This window comes from Phocoena sinus, chromosome 13 (assembly GCF_008692025.1).
Source record: "Phocoena sinus isolate mPhoSin1 chromosome 13, mPhoSin1.pri, whole genome shotgun sequence".
Classification (NCBI taxonomy): domain Eukaryota; kingdom Metazoa; phylum Chordata; class Mammalia; order Artiodactyla; family Phocoenidae; genus Phocoena; species Phocoena sinus.
The window spans coordinates 31,468,914-31,484,272 of record NC_045775.1 but is presented as its reverse complement, the minus strand read 5'-3'; the positions used below and the strand labels follow the sequence as shown (position 1 = coordinate 31,484,272).

At 33.9% G+C, this 15,359-nt stretch overlaps 1 protein-coding gene across 2 annotated transcripts in view; it reads left to right on the top strand.

The window, feature by feature from the left end:
- The window catches only part of SOS1 (SOS Ras/Rac guanine nucleotide exchange factor 1), a 160,480-nt gene that overhangs the window by 86,009 nt on the left and 59,112 nt on the right, over positions 1 to 15,359 (top strand). For both annotated transcript variants that reach the window (XM_032652755.1, XM_032652754.1), the window contains exons 4-8: positions 516 to 680; positions 3,738 to 3,947; positions 6,667 to 6,810; positions 14,829 to 14,939; positions 15,014 to 15,112. In XM_032652755.1, the coding sequence (XP_032508646.1) occupies positions 516 to 680; positions 3,738 to 3,947; positions 6,667 to 6,810; positions 14,829 to 14,939; positions 15,014 to 15,112 (729 nt within the window). The remainder of the gene's footprint in view (positions 1 to 515; positions 681 to 3,737; positions 3,948 to 6,666; positions 6,811 to 14,828; positions 14,940 to 15,013; positions 15,113 to 15,359) is intronic.

Sequence of the window (15,359 nt, the reverse complement as noted above, 5' to 3'; positions counted from 1 at the left end):
GCATGAATTTTTTTCCATAGAAACAGCCCAGATACCAGGAATGAATGTACCACTAGGGTTTTTAGGAAGCCCAGGTTCCTTTGGAAAGAAGGATAGAGGTATAAGGATGGTAGATATTCTCAGATACCAATAATATATTAACTCTTGTTCTCCATAAAGGACAAAACCCTCATTTGTCATTGTTAATTCCAGGTATTCTGAATTAGGTAACAATGAGCATTTTTCCCCTCCCCCAAACTTGGGCTTCCCTTCCTAGTTTAGGGATTATCTATTTACTTATCTGTACTTCTTAAGTATTTTACATGACCATAGGTGATTTTGCCTTACCTTTTCTTAGTTTACATTTTCAAATAGCAATATGTATATTATTCATAGATGAACTACTTAAAATTAAATGCTGTTGATAATCACACGCCTCAGTAAAAGTTAAGCTAAACTGTATACACTTTTTAAAAACTCAGTGTGTCAAATTTGTAGTAAATAATTTTAAACATGCTTTTCTTTTAATTTTTCAGGAGGTCCTAGGTTATAAAATTGACCACCAGGTTTCAGTTTACATAGTAGCAGTATTAGAATACATTTCTGCAGACATTTTAAAGCTGGTGGGGAATTATGTGCGAAATATACGGCATTATGAAATTACAAAACAAGATATTAAAGTGGCAATGTGTGCTGATAAGGTAGGATACTGATCTATATGTTTTGTTCTTAAATTTCTATTCATGACTTACTGAGTGCTAACATACTACTTAGACAGAATAAAATTGTATGTTGTTTGTTAGGGCATACTTTTAGTAATCTAATGGCAAGAACTCCAGATATCACTTTATGTAAATAAAGTATTATATATATAGTATTTAAATGTGTTTAAGTATGTCATGTAGCTTTTCTTTTATGTGTTGCTGCATGTAGGGTTAATAACAGTAATAATCTCTTATTAGTGAATTTCTTAAATTTTTATTTGCATTGGAAGACTTAGAAGATTATGGATTTACTTGAAAAGAATATTCAAAAATGTAAAAATACTGGGTTGGCCAAAAGGTTCATTCGTAAGATGGCTCTCTAATAGTGCTTAGTTGTCTTTAACTTCATTTGAAACAGTTTTGTTAGATTGTATTGTGACAGCTGTCATTTCAGTATGCATTTAAAAAAGACTTATCAGGGCTTCCCTGGTGGCGCAGTGGTTGAGAGTCTGCCTGCCGATGCAGGGGACACGGGTTCGTGCCCCGGTCTGGGAGGATCCCACATGCCGCGGAGCGGCTGGGCCCGTGAGCCATGGCCGCTGGGCCTGCGCGTCCGGAGCCTGTCCTCCGCAATGGGAGGGGCCGCAGCAGTGAGAGGCCCGCGTAACGCATAAAAAAAAAAAAAAAAAAAGACTTATCAAAATTGGTGAATTTTTGTGTAGCCATTTTAATATTGAAGATGTAAGAAAAAAAGCAACATTTTTGGCATATTATGCTGTATTATTTCAAGAAAGGTAAAAATGCAACTGAAACACAAAAAAAGATTTGTGCAGTGTATGGAGAAGGTGCTGTGACTGATGGAACGTGTCAAAAGTGGTTTGGGATATTTCGAGCTAGAGACTTCTCTCTGGATGATGCTCCACTGTCAGGTAGACCGTTTGAAGTTGATAGCGAGCATATGGAGACATTAAATGAGAACAGTCAATGTTATACCACGCGGGAGATAGCCGACATACTCAAAATATCCAAATCAAGCATTGAAAATCATTTGCACCAGCTTGGTTATGTTAATCGCTTTGATGTTTGGGTTCCACATAAGTTAAGTGAAAAAAATCCTTCTTGACCATATTTCCACCTGCAATTCTCTGCTGAAACGTAATTAAAACATTCCATTTTAAAACAAATTGTGATGGGTGATGAAAAGTGGATACTGTACAACAGTGTGGAACAGAAGAGATGTGGGGCAAGTGGGACAAGATCCCACCAACCACACCAAAGGCCGGTCTTCATCCAAAGAAGGTGATGTTGTGTATATGGTGGGATTGGAAGGGAGTCCTCTATTATGAGCTCTTCCGGAATACCAAACGATAAATTCCAATAAGTACTGCTCCCAACTAGACCAACTGAAAGCAGCACTCGATGAAAAGCATCCAGAATTAGTCAACAGAAAATGCATAATCTTCCATCAGAATACCGCAAGACCGCATGTTTCTTTGATGACCAGGCAAAAACTGTTACAGCTTGGCTGGGAAGTTCTGATTCATCCGCCATATTCACCAGACATTGCACCTTCGAATTTCCATTTATTTCAGTCTTTACAAAATTCTCTTAATGGAAAAAATTTCAATTCCCTGGATGACTGTAAAAGACACCTGGAACAGTTCTCTGCTCAAAAAGCTAAAAAGTTTTGGGAAGGTGGAATTATGAAGTTGCCTGAAAAATGGCAGAAGGTAGTGGAACAAAATGGGTGAATACGTTGTTCAATAAATTTCTTGGTGAAAATGTATCTTTTATTTTTACTTAAAAACGAAGGAACTTTTTGGCCAACCCAAAACTAAACTCTTGAGAGTTTAATTTCATTGCCTAGCTTTCTTTCTTTTTTTTTTCCCTAGCTTTCTTTAGATACTACTTTTATGGTTTTACTATGATTATGTTAAGAGCAAACATTTATTGAAAGTTAAGCATATATGCGATTTATCTCATTTAGTCCTTATGATATCCCTCTAAGGTAGATGCTCTTATCTACATTTTATGAAAGGGAAACTGAAGTTCAGAGAGATAAAGAAATTGGTCTAGAATTTTCTGAGAAGTTTCAAAGCCTAGACGTGAACTCCAGATCTGAGTCTAAGTCATTGCGCTGTACTGCCTCAGTAATTTTATTTTATAAAAATGAGTTTTCAGAAAAGAAAATATTTTCTGATGAAGCGTCTCACTCCCTTTTTTCCAACTATTATTGATTCGGAATATTGTTTCTGATTGCTGAATCCACTTAAATATATTTTAGTATATTTGTTCTTTCAGAATGTAAAAATCACCTCATCTGAAGGATTTCAAATGTTTTTATTTTTTAATGAATGAGTATTTGATTTTAAAATAGTTATTTTTCAATGAATATAAAATATTTGATACTTTTAAGTGAACTGATAAAATATTTTTGAGTATGTAGTACGTGCTCACACAGAGAAGAGATGCAAGAGAAATATAGAATGAGACTGTAGATTTGATGAAAGGGTACTTATATTTGTGAAATAAGCAGAAAGTAATACAAGATAAAATATTTTATTATGTTATAGGGATAATGATGTCAAAGTTCACAGGAGGGAAAAGATAAGGTTTAGCAAGAGTAGTAATAGTAGACTTCTTGGAAGAAAACAGGACTTACTTTGATCAATCACCAACAAGCGTAGGAATTATTCAAATATGAATTATGTGAGGCCCTGGAATGAAGTGGTGATGTCAAGGTTATGAAACAGAGGAAACTAAGAGAGAAATCCAAGACAAGGTTTGGAAACAAATTAGAAGTAATACACGGTTAACAAGACAGACAGATACTTGTATTGACAGAGAACTTGAAAGAGGCAGTTTGTGATACCTGATGTAGAATTTTTGTCTTAGAGAAGCTGTGGAGGGGGAAATGACATTATATCCGAGAAGAGGTAATTGTGTGTCTGCTTATTATCATTTAAGAACTGTATTCAAATAATAGCTTAGGGTGCTTCACTTTAAGTTGAACTACAGATTCATATTTTATTATACTTTTTTCTATCTCTGTAGGTATTGATGGATATGTTTCATCAAGATGTAGAAGATATAAATATATTATCTTTAACTGATGAAGAACCTTCCACCTCAGGAGAGCAAACTTATTATGATTTGGTAAAAGCATTTATGGCAGAAATTCGACAATACATAAGGGAACTTAATTTAATTATAAAAGTTTTTAGAGAGCCCTTTGTCTCCAATTCAAAATTGTTTTCAGCTAATGTAAGTATCATTGAATAAATGTATATCATTGCATGTGTTGTTAATTTTACATGACCACTCAAATCTGAATTTGTATAGTTCATGATTGCTGATTGGTCCACTTTTTTAAAGTAGTGGGATTTAATTCATCATGACTGTGATCAAAAATAAACTTTTTGATAAATTGAACATCAGAAGTTAAAAGACGAAATCTAAACTAGACTGATTGTGTAAGTACAAATGAATTCACAGACTCTTCCATGTACTCCAAAGAATAAAACCTCTTGTTTAGGTGGAAGATTTCTATGTTTAATTTGACTCATTTGCATCATTGAACCAACACTTCATCAGGGCTGCCTATATTTTTGATGCCATACTTGGCAATGGGGGTTCAAAGATGAATAAAAAACAGTTCTTCTGTCAAGTTTGGTCCAGTCAAGACAGAAATGTAAACTTTAAATTAAATTGCAATACAATGTGGTAATTACCATAAACAGAAGTATGACAACAGTATTTTGGGGAGCACAAAGGAAGGTGCCAATAACTGAAAATTAGAGAAGGGACTGCTGATCTTATAGTAGTAATTAGACCAACCTTATTGGGTCCTGGAGAAATAAATGCTAAATGGGAACAGTTGAGATTGTCTAAGGGAGTTGCATTCTAGTAATTTCTAGAACTGTAGCTACATAGTCACAGGTGACTGATGGAGAAGTGGTGCTCACAACAGAGGCTGAGACTGGTATTCACTCACTGTTATGGCAATGAGCAGACATTAAAAAATAAAGGAGTAGATTTTGAGTTGCACAAATCTGTAAATATAGTAAAAAAACATTGAATTGTTCACTTTAGGATGAATTGCATGGTATGTAAATTATATTTTAATAAAGTTGTTTAAAAAGAAAGTGGTAAAGAATAGGCAAAGATTTCTTAGGACACAAAAATCAAGAACCATAATATTAAAAATTAATTACACTTCATTAAAATGAAAAAAACTTTTGCTCTTTGAAAAGCATTGTCAGAAAAATTAAAATGTAAGCCACAGGTTGTAGGAACCTGTTTGAATTACATATATCTAACAAAGGGTTTGTATTCAGAATATATAAAGAACTTTTGGAGTTCTCAATAATAAGAAAAACAGCCTGATATTTTAGGTGGGCAAAAAATTTGAACACTTTATAAAAGAAGGTATGCCAATGACCAAAAAGCGCATCAAAAGATGCTCAACATTAATAGTCATAAGGAAAATGCAAATTAAGATCATAATGAGGCACTACTACACACTCATTAGAAAAGCTCAAATTAAAAAGACTGACAGGGCTTCCCTGGTGGCGCAGTGGTTGGGAGTCCGCCTGCCGATGCAGGGGACACCGGTTTGTGCCCCGGTCCGGGAGGATCCCACATGCCGCGGAGCGGCTGGGCCCGTGAGCCATGGCCGCTAAGCCTGCGCGTCCGGAGCCTGTGCTCCGCGGCGGGAGGGGCCACAGCAGTGGGAGGCCCGCATACCGCAAAAAAAAAAAAAAAAAAAAAAAAAAAAGACTGACAATACTGAATGTTGAAAAGAATGTGGAGCAACTGCTTTTGGGAATGTGAAATTCCCACATTGCTTCTGAGAATGTAATCTGGTATAAATATTTAGGAAAAGAATTTGGTAATTTCATATAATATTAACCATAAGCTAGCCATACAATCTAGCAATTCCACTACAAAATCACAGTTGGGTAAAACATCCATTCAGAGTTCAAAATAGACCAGTGGATTTTAATGTGCAAAATTTATATAGTTTCAGATTCTACGTTGCAACTAACCTTTAAGAAGCTACCATTTATTGACTTGTATAATATCATAAAAAGATATTCACTCCATATATATGAAATTTCCAGAATAGGCAAATCCATAGAGATAGAAAGTGGATTAGTAGTTGCCAGAGACTGGGGATGGGTGTGTCGGGGAAGAATGGAGAGGGCTACTACTGGATACAGCCTTTCTTTTTGAGGTGATGAAGATGTTCTAGAATTTGATGGTAGTGACGATTGAACAGGCTGTGAAAGTACACTTTAAAAGGGTTGATTTTATGGTACGTGACATATCTCAGGGAAGAAACTATGCAGAAAAAGAAAAAGGGTATCCACAGTTATTTGAATAGACTCCTCCCTTTTCCAACTACATGTCTTTGTAAAGCTAGATTTTCTTCATATGCTTTAACCAAAGCAACATATCACAACAGATTGAATGCAGAAATATACATGAAAAGCCAGCTATCTTCTATTAAACTAGGTGTTAGAGATTTGCAAAAATGTAAAACAGTGCCATTCTCCTCACTAAGATTTTTAGTTGTTCTAGAAAAATATAGTTACTTTTCATAAAAGAACTCTTTATTGTTATTTTTAATGAATTAAATGTTTTATAATTTTCTTGGTTTTAATTTCTAATATAGTAAATGTTGATAGTAAATAATTTCTAATATAGTAAGCAAAAGCCCTTTGGAGTTTTCAGTAATTTTTAAGAATGTGAAGGAGTCCTGAGAACAAAAAGTTTGAGAACCAGTGACCTAGAGAAATGTGTTTTGCAAACTATACTTCATTGCCAAAGGAATTCTTTGTCTTTTACTTATATTTGTAAGTTGTTAAAATTTCTCACTGTATCTGCCATGTTAAATTTCATGATTATAAAATGACTTATTGGTTCAAAATTTGTTTTATTATACCACCTAACTGAATTCATGTGTTTTTCATCCCACCAGGATGTAGAAAATATATTTAGTCGTATAGTGGATATACATGAACTTAGTGTAAAGTTACTGGGCCATATAGAAGATACTGTAGAAATGACAGATGAAGGCAGTCCCCATCCATTAGTAGGAAGTTGCTTTGAAGACTTAGCAGAGGTAAGTAATTATACACCAAAAAAGTCTGCATCTAGAAGGCCTGACATTTGAATTAAAATTGGAATCTGAATTCTTGTTTCCAGCTAACATATACATTAACTGCTGACTACTCAACTATATTGCCTCTTCCTCAAAGGGTCATTGTCAACATTTGTTTCCATTGTCTCACGAAACTTAGAAAAAGTAGTTTCTCATCATTATAAAAAACAGATCCCACAGCTGACACTTAATTGGCTATCTTATCAATGAAGAGGCCACAGAACTTGGACCTGAGGTCAAACTACTTGTGTTCCAGTCTAAAATCTGCTACTTAGTAGTTGTATGTGTCCGTGGGCAATTTACTTCATATCTCTAAACCTCTCTATCTATATTTGTAAAAGAAAGATAATAATAGGACTCAGGATTTTTTGAAAGTTAAATAAAATAACTTTCCTGAAATATTTATCTAACCAGCTTCTTACAGCTACTTAATATATGGTAACTGTGCATAATTATTTAGAATAGGAGGGATGAAGTGAATAGGGAGATCAAGTCCAGGACCTAGATGATTCACATATCATAGGGGGAGAAAAATGGTAACCTTCTCCTTGATATGTCAAGGGCTAAAATACTGAGTTAGCCCTTATAAGTTAGCATTGATAGTCATTCTGAAATTTCTAGCTCTTTGTTCTCATTCCGAAATCAACTATATCTTTTTTTTTGCGGTACGCGGGCCTCTCACTGTTGTGGCCTCTCCCGTTGCGGAGCACAGGCTCCGGACGCGCAGGCTCAGCGGCCATGGCTCACGGGCCCAGCCGCTCCGCGGCATGTGGGATCTTCCTGGACCGGGACACGAACCCGTGTCCCCTGCATCAGCAGGCGGACTCTCAACCACTGCGCCACCAGGGGAGCCCTGAATATTTTTTTTATAAATTTGTTTATCTTATTTATTTTTGGCTGCTTTGGGTCTTCATTGCTGTGTGCAGGCTTTCCTCTAGTTGCAGAGAGCGGGAGCTACTCTTCGTTGCGGTGCACAGGCTTTTCATTGTGGTGGCTTCTCTTGTTGCGGAGCCGGGCTCTAGGTGCGTGGGCTTCAGTAGTTGTGGCACACGGGCTCAGTAGTTGTGGCTTGCAGGCTCTAGAGCACAGGCTCAGTAGTTGTGGTGCACAGGCTTAGTTGTTCTGCGGCATGTAGGATATTCCCGGACTAGGGCTCGAACCCGTGTCTCCTGCATTGGCAGGCAGATTCTTAACTGCTGTGCTCCCAGGGAAGCCCAAGCTACTGAATATATTTTAAAAACCAAACTGTTTTTTTTTTTTTATTTAAAAGGGAAGGTAAACTAAACTTCTCAGCACATAAAATGGGCTTGTATTCAGAAGATAAGAAAAACTAAACAACTGTAAACTCTCTTTAAAATTTAGAAAAATTTATAGATAATAACAAACTTTATTTGATTTTAAAACATTTAGGAAAATCACCAAAAGAATAGAAATACTACCTATATCTTACAATGTACAAGAACTGTAGGAACACTTTTTAATCTTTTCCACTGATAATAGGAAAGAATAATGAAGTAAAGAAAAAGTAAAGTAACCTCATTTAAAATGGCATAATGCAGTTGGCCTTCTGTATCAGCAGATGTGGAACCCACAGATACAGAGGGCTGACTGTAATATGATGCAAATAAATCCAACTACATTATACTATGTTAGTAACTCAGTATATGTAAACTGATGAAACTCGCCTATTTAAAGAAAGTACTTATTTTTTATTTTTAAAAGTCCATTTCTTGCAGCTTGTAGAGACACACCCAAAACAGAACCACAGAAATATTTAAAATAAAGGGATTGGGCTTCCCTGGTGGCGCAGTGGTTGAGAGTCCGCCTGCCAATGCAGAGGATATGGGTTCGTGCCCTGGTCCGGGAAGATCCCACATGCCATGGAGCGGCTATGCCCATGAGCCATGGCCACTGAGCCTGCACGTCTGGAGCCTGTGCTCTGCAACGGGAGAGGCCACAACGGTGAGAGGCCCACATACCGCAAAAAATAAAATAAAGTAAAAGGATTGAAAAGTCAACATATGAAAACAAAGGGAAGCTAGTATATAAATATCAATTGATATAATAAGGAAAAGTAAGCTTGGTGGGGAGGACATTAGAGAGGAACACTACCTTAATAGGAAAAGGGACAACGTCATGAAGATACAACAATCATGAATGTATGTGTACCTGATTATAAAGCCTCAAAATATAAGAAATAGAAACTGACAGAATTACGAGAAATGGAAAAAAATTTACTATTATGATAGGAAATTGTAGCACATCTCTATCACAAACAGAAAAAAGATTAAGGCTATAGAAGTTAAAATAAGAAAATGAACAGGTTTGATTATGTATATATGGATGATTCTAGATTCATTTCAAGATACCAGTTATATTTACAAAAAGTGGTTACAGTATTAGATAAAAAAGGAAGTCTCAAATATTACATAATAGCATATAAACCATCTTTTCTGACTATGAAATTAAATTAGAAATCACAATAAAAAGTATTAAAAATACTAGGAAATCTTAAAAATGAATTTCTAAATATCTCATGGATTAAAGAGGCAGTGACAATGAAAATTACAAAATACTTGAAATTGAGCAAAAGTGTAAGTACTATATACAAAACCCTGTAAGATACAACTAAAGCAATGCATAAAGAAAAACTTACAGTTTTAGACATATATTTTAAAAAGTAGATATAACTAAAAATAAATGAGTAAAGGTTTCAATCCAAGAAACAGGAAAGATAATGTAAATTTGAGAGTTGATAATAATAGAAACAACATAAAGGAAGTAATAGAAGAACAGAATTAATGAACTAGAAAGCACACAACAGATAGAACAAAACCTCTAATAATGTTGATCAAGGGAGAAAAAAGGAAAAGCATAAATATTAAGGAAAAGTTATAACTACAGATTGCAACTTTTAAAATCATTCAGGAATGCTGAGATCCATTTGAAAATTTTTGAGAACTGAGATGGAGTGGTTAACTTTTTAAAAAATATAAAATAGGAAAATTGACTTAAGAAATAGATATCCTAAAAAAAAAAAGAAATAGATATCCTAATTAACTTAAAAACCATTAAAAATTGAATAATCAAATCTATGTTTCAACATGACATGAGGTATACACTAAGTATTAGGAGTTTTACCAGTCTTCAGGAAACAGTTAACCTTACTCTTTTGAAAGTTGTCCACTGCTCCATTCAGTTTAGAAATAGTACCATAAGGTATTCAGAAGTAAACCCAATAAACATATGCAAGATTTTTGTTAAGAAAACCACAAAATAGATTCATAAGGAAGATAAAAAATAGGGACACAAAGGGCAGCTCAATTTTTTAGGATTATATATCAATACATATATTATCAAAACTGGATAAGAGTAATACAGGAAAGAAATGAACCACTCTCACATACTGACACAACTGGCAAAGAAAAGTAATCAGTTTATAATCTAAATAAAAACTGTGGCCAGTATGATATATCTTAGGAAGTTTACTCTTAAGTGGTTTGAAATTTTTTAAAAGTTAATGTAATATTTCACATTAACATTAAAATCTCAACAAATAAGAAAAAGCATAGAAAAACATTCATTCAGGAGTTTCTTTAAAATGTTGAGCAAAGTAGGAATAGAAGGGACCTTTCTTAATCTAATAAAGGATATCTATCAAAAACCTATGAAAGATATATTTAATGACTAAGCTGTAGGAGAATGCCACTCACTACTTCTTTTCAGCACTCTAATAGAGATACTAGCCAAAAGACAGAAAAAGAATAGAAAAGACAAAATTGTCGTATTTGTAGTCAACATAATTGTCTACACAGCAAATCCAAGAAAATATATATAGTGTTGTAACTATTAGGCAAGTTCAGTATAGTTGCTAGATAAAAGACCAACATAAAAATTGCTAGCATTACTATACTCAGTTCCAACCAAGTGAATGTATGATATTAAAGGAAAAAGGCTCCATTCTCTCTAGTAACAAAACTATAAGGTATTCAGAAATAAACCCAATAAACATATATATGCAAGACTTTTGTTAAGAAAATCATAAAATAATGATATTCATAAGGAAAATCTGAATAAATGGAAATACCATGTTCATGGAAAGACTCAATATTGTATTGATGCAGTTGTCCCTGAATAATCTATAAATCAGCAAGCTGATCGTAAAATTCATGTGGAAGAATGAAGGGACAAAAATAACAATTTTGAGGAAGAACAAGTTGAGGGGACTTGTCCTATCAGATTTTAAGATTTATTACAAAGCCACAGTAAATACGATTTATTACAAAGCCACATTATTAGTTGTAGATATAGACAATTAGTGGAACAGAATAGAGCACCCTGAAAAAGAATACACATACACACGATATGTGACCGAGATTACATTTTAATCAGTAGAGAAATAACAAACTAATTAATGATGCTGGGTCAAAACTGGTTTTCCATGTGGAAAGAAAATATTCCTTCCTTAGCTCACATCATACAGGAAAAACTCTCAGTAGTTTAAATAAAATCTAAAAATGAAAAGCAAAACTTTAGAAGCTCAGAAGAAAATACAGGAGAACATATTTATCACTTTGAAGTAGGAAGGGTTTCTTAAAGAACACATAGAAAGTACAAACCATAAAAGAAGAGATTAAAATTTTTAAACTTTTGTTCACACACAAAAAACCATAAAGTTACGAGAAGCACAAAAGAATGAAATTGAACTCCTTACCTCACACCATATATAAACCTAAGTTCAAAATGGATCAGAGACTTAATATAAGAACTAAAATTATCAAACTCTTAGGAAAAGCATGGCTAAGTCTTCATGACCTTGACTTTGCAAAGGATTCTTAAATATTACACCAAAAGCATGAGTGAGAAAAGAAAAAAATACGTAATTTAGACTTAAAATGTAAAACTTTCATGCTTCAAAGAGTACCATCAAAAGTGAAAGGACAGCACACAGAATGGGAGAAGATATTTGCAAATCATATGTCTGATAATATCTGATATATTCAGTGTATGTAAAGAACTCTTACAAAAAAGACAAACAACTCAGTTTTTAAATGGTCAAAGGATTTGAATAGGAATTTCTCCAAAGAATATATAAAAATGTCCAACAAGCACATGAAAAGATGTTTAGCATCATTAGTCATAAGTAAAATGCAAATCAAAACCATTATGAAATACCACTTCACACTCACTAAGATGGCTAGAATTAAATTTTTAAAATGAAAGGAAAATACCAAGTGTTGGAGAGGATGTGGAGAAATTAGAACCTTCGAACTTTGCTGGTGGGAATGTAAATAAAATGGTACAATTGCTATGGAAAACAGTTCTTCAAAAAATTAAAGAATTACTGTATGATCCAGCAATTCCAAAAGGTTGCATACTGTGTAATTCCTTTTATATGACTTTCTTGAAATGAAAAAACTATTGAGATGCAGAATAGATCAGTGGTTGCTGGGGGCTAAAGAGGCTATGATGGGAAGGAGGAAGGTGTGGCTATAAAAGGGTGGCAACAAGAGCCATCCTTGTGGTGATGGAAATATTTTATACTTTACTACATCAATGTCAATGGCCAGGTTGTGATACTGCACTATACTGTACTATTCTAAGAGGTTACCACTGGGGAAAACTGGGTAGTGTGCAGACAGACAGAATCTTTCCTTATTATTTCTTACAACTACATGTGAATCTAAATTATCTCAGAGTAAAAAATTTACCTAAAAAAAGATATATTTATACAGTGGAATATTATACAGAGTTTGAAATAAATGAACTGTAAGGAACTATATGAATCATATTGGATAAATCATTAAAACAACTGAATATAAAAACCAAATTGCAGAAGAATTTATTGTTACTATGTACATTACAATATTTATATAAAATTTGAAAACATTGCCTTGTTTCTTGATACATATGTAATTATGATATAAAAATATACTTGGAAATAATCAAATTCAGGATAGTGATTTCCTCTGGGGATTAGCAGGAGAGGAAATTACCTTCTGAAAGGGAGCTCAGGAGGATCAATTACATCTCTACTGTTTTATTTCTTTAAAAAAAAGAAAGGTGAAGTGTTATAAAATGTTGCTCTTTTTGAGCTAGATGGTGAATATGGTTGTTAAACTGTTTTCTGTACTTTTCTGTATGTTTAGAATAGTCTATATTTTTAACTGTTAATACACGGTTGTGTGTATCAATAATTAAATTTTTAAATGAATCCTATAAGTATTGCATTTAACCAGTAAACTGATCATAATATCATCTATTAATTTATACGAGGATGCTTAGAAGTGCTTGCCATTCTATAAATTTATCCTCAAGAATAAAACTATGTGATAAGAGCTTGGATTTCCAGTTAGTTGTCAGTTTTTTTCTCTCTTGAAATTAGCTATTTTAGAATAATACTAGATACCATTTATTCACCGCTTAATATGTGCATACGCTATTGCAAGCACTTTGTGTGTATCTCATTTAATTCCTAAAAAAACTCCTTGAAGTAGATATCATCTACATTTTCCAATGAGGAAACTTGGCTTAGAGAGAGTAAATGTTGATAGTTTGTCAGAGGTCACACAGCTAGTAAGTAGTACAATCAGAAGTGGAACCTGAGTGTCTCTGATGCTAGAGTCATGCTTTTAAGCCACTACACTGTCTGTATAGTCTTTACTTTATATGTGTAATTGTCATAAAAATTCTATAATAAATTAGAGTTTATTGAAAGGGGAGGAGGACAAACATTATCTGTTCTATATAAGTTCATGAATTCAAGAGACCCAAGATAAAAGCATCCAATCACATTTTTATTCCTCTCTCGCATCCAGTCTATTCATAACCTGACTCCCTCCTGCTGTTATTGTTGAAAACCTACTGTCCATTCCTGTAAGATCTGCAATGGACTGCAATTTCCATTGTTATATTATTACAGAAATTTTCAGTTGAGAAGACAGTTGAAGGAATTGAAATGGCTCAAGGAATTTAGGATGACTTGGAACTTTATATCCCATATTGCATTTCACAGAGAACAGAACTGGGGTCTTCTGATTTCTGATCTTGTGTTGTTATTACTGAATCTTTCCTTAAAGAAAACAGTCTGAGAAACAACATAAAGGGTAATTTAAAAATAAACATTTGTTCTGTCATTCACTCCTAACTTCATTCTTCTGCAGTCCTCCACTAGATGTCCTCTTCCTCTTTCTAGAATTACCCTTCATAGAAATGAGCTCTTGCTAGAATCTATAACACCATCTTCATAATAGTTTGGGCTTTTTGGCTTTTTATTTTTACCTGGAATAGAGCACAGGATGGCGGAGAGTAGAAATCCTACCTCCTGATAAAATCACAATACGTACTCTTTTTTTCCTCAGGAATCAGCAAAACCAGTAGATTCTAACCTTTAGAATTGTTTAGTTTATTAATCATTGGTGATGGTAAAATTTTTGGGCAATTTGGATTAAATTTTTATTTAATTGTTTTGTGAAAAATGTGCCAATGAATTTTAGATGATATAAACAATTACCTCTGGCTTGCAGAATGTGTAAGTAAGTCTATGAACAAGAAATAACCATGAGAAAATAAATGTCTGGCACCAATATTCTAAATGTTTATACTTTACCTGGTTGTGGATATCTATGTTCTTTATTATTCAGGCTACACTTAGTTTTCCAGATCTAAAAATCCCCCCATTCTTTTGACCATGTTTGTTGATAATACTCTACTAGAACCCTTTCATGAGAGGTGTCATAACATATAAGAATCCCATTACTCATCAGAAAGAATTGATTTACTTTCTTAATTGAGAATATTAGGTTTATTCTGTTAAAATTAATAGCAATGTAATTTTGTTTAGAGGCTTTAAAAGAAATATATAATTGTGCAGGCATAGGTGTGCCCATAATTTAATCTTTTTGTGTTTATGGTGGTAGGTCATTTATACTTTACCTTGGAGAAAGATTATTTATGTTTTGCCTTCTTTATTTTCTAAGGAACTGGCATTTGATCCATATGAATCATATGCTCGAGATATTTTACGACCTGGTTTTCATGATCGTTTCCTTAGTCAGTTATCAAAGCCTGGAGCGGCACTCTATTTGCAGGTATAGTAGTTTTTAGATCAAGATATATGATGTCTGAAAAGTAAACTTAAAAATTAAATCACTTTGTTTTCTAGTCAATAGGCGAAGGTTTCAAAGAAGCTGTTCAATATGTTTTACCCAGGCTACTTCTAGCCCCTGTTTACCACTGTCTACATTACTTTGAACTTCTGAAGGTAAGAAAACTTTCTTCTACTTATAAAATATTCAAGTGTGTTACAGTTTTTTACCAGTTCATTTGTGTGTGAATCATTATGTGAGCGCTCATGAACATGTCTGTATCTATTTTCTTTCTAGTTAAGAAGCAAATGTAAATGAATCTACAGAAGAGTGGCATATTTTCTCCAGTTTCAATAGGGAATTTTAAAGCAATCATCAGATATTTTTATCTTGTGCCCTTACTTTTTGTTTACATGGTCGAAT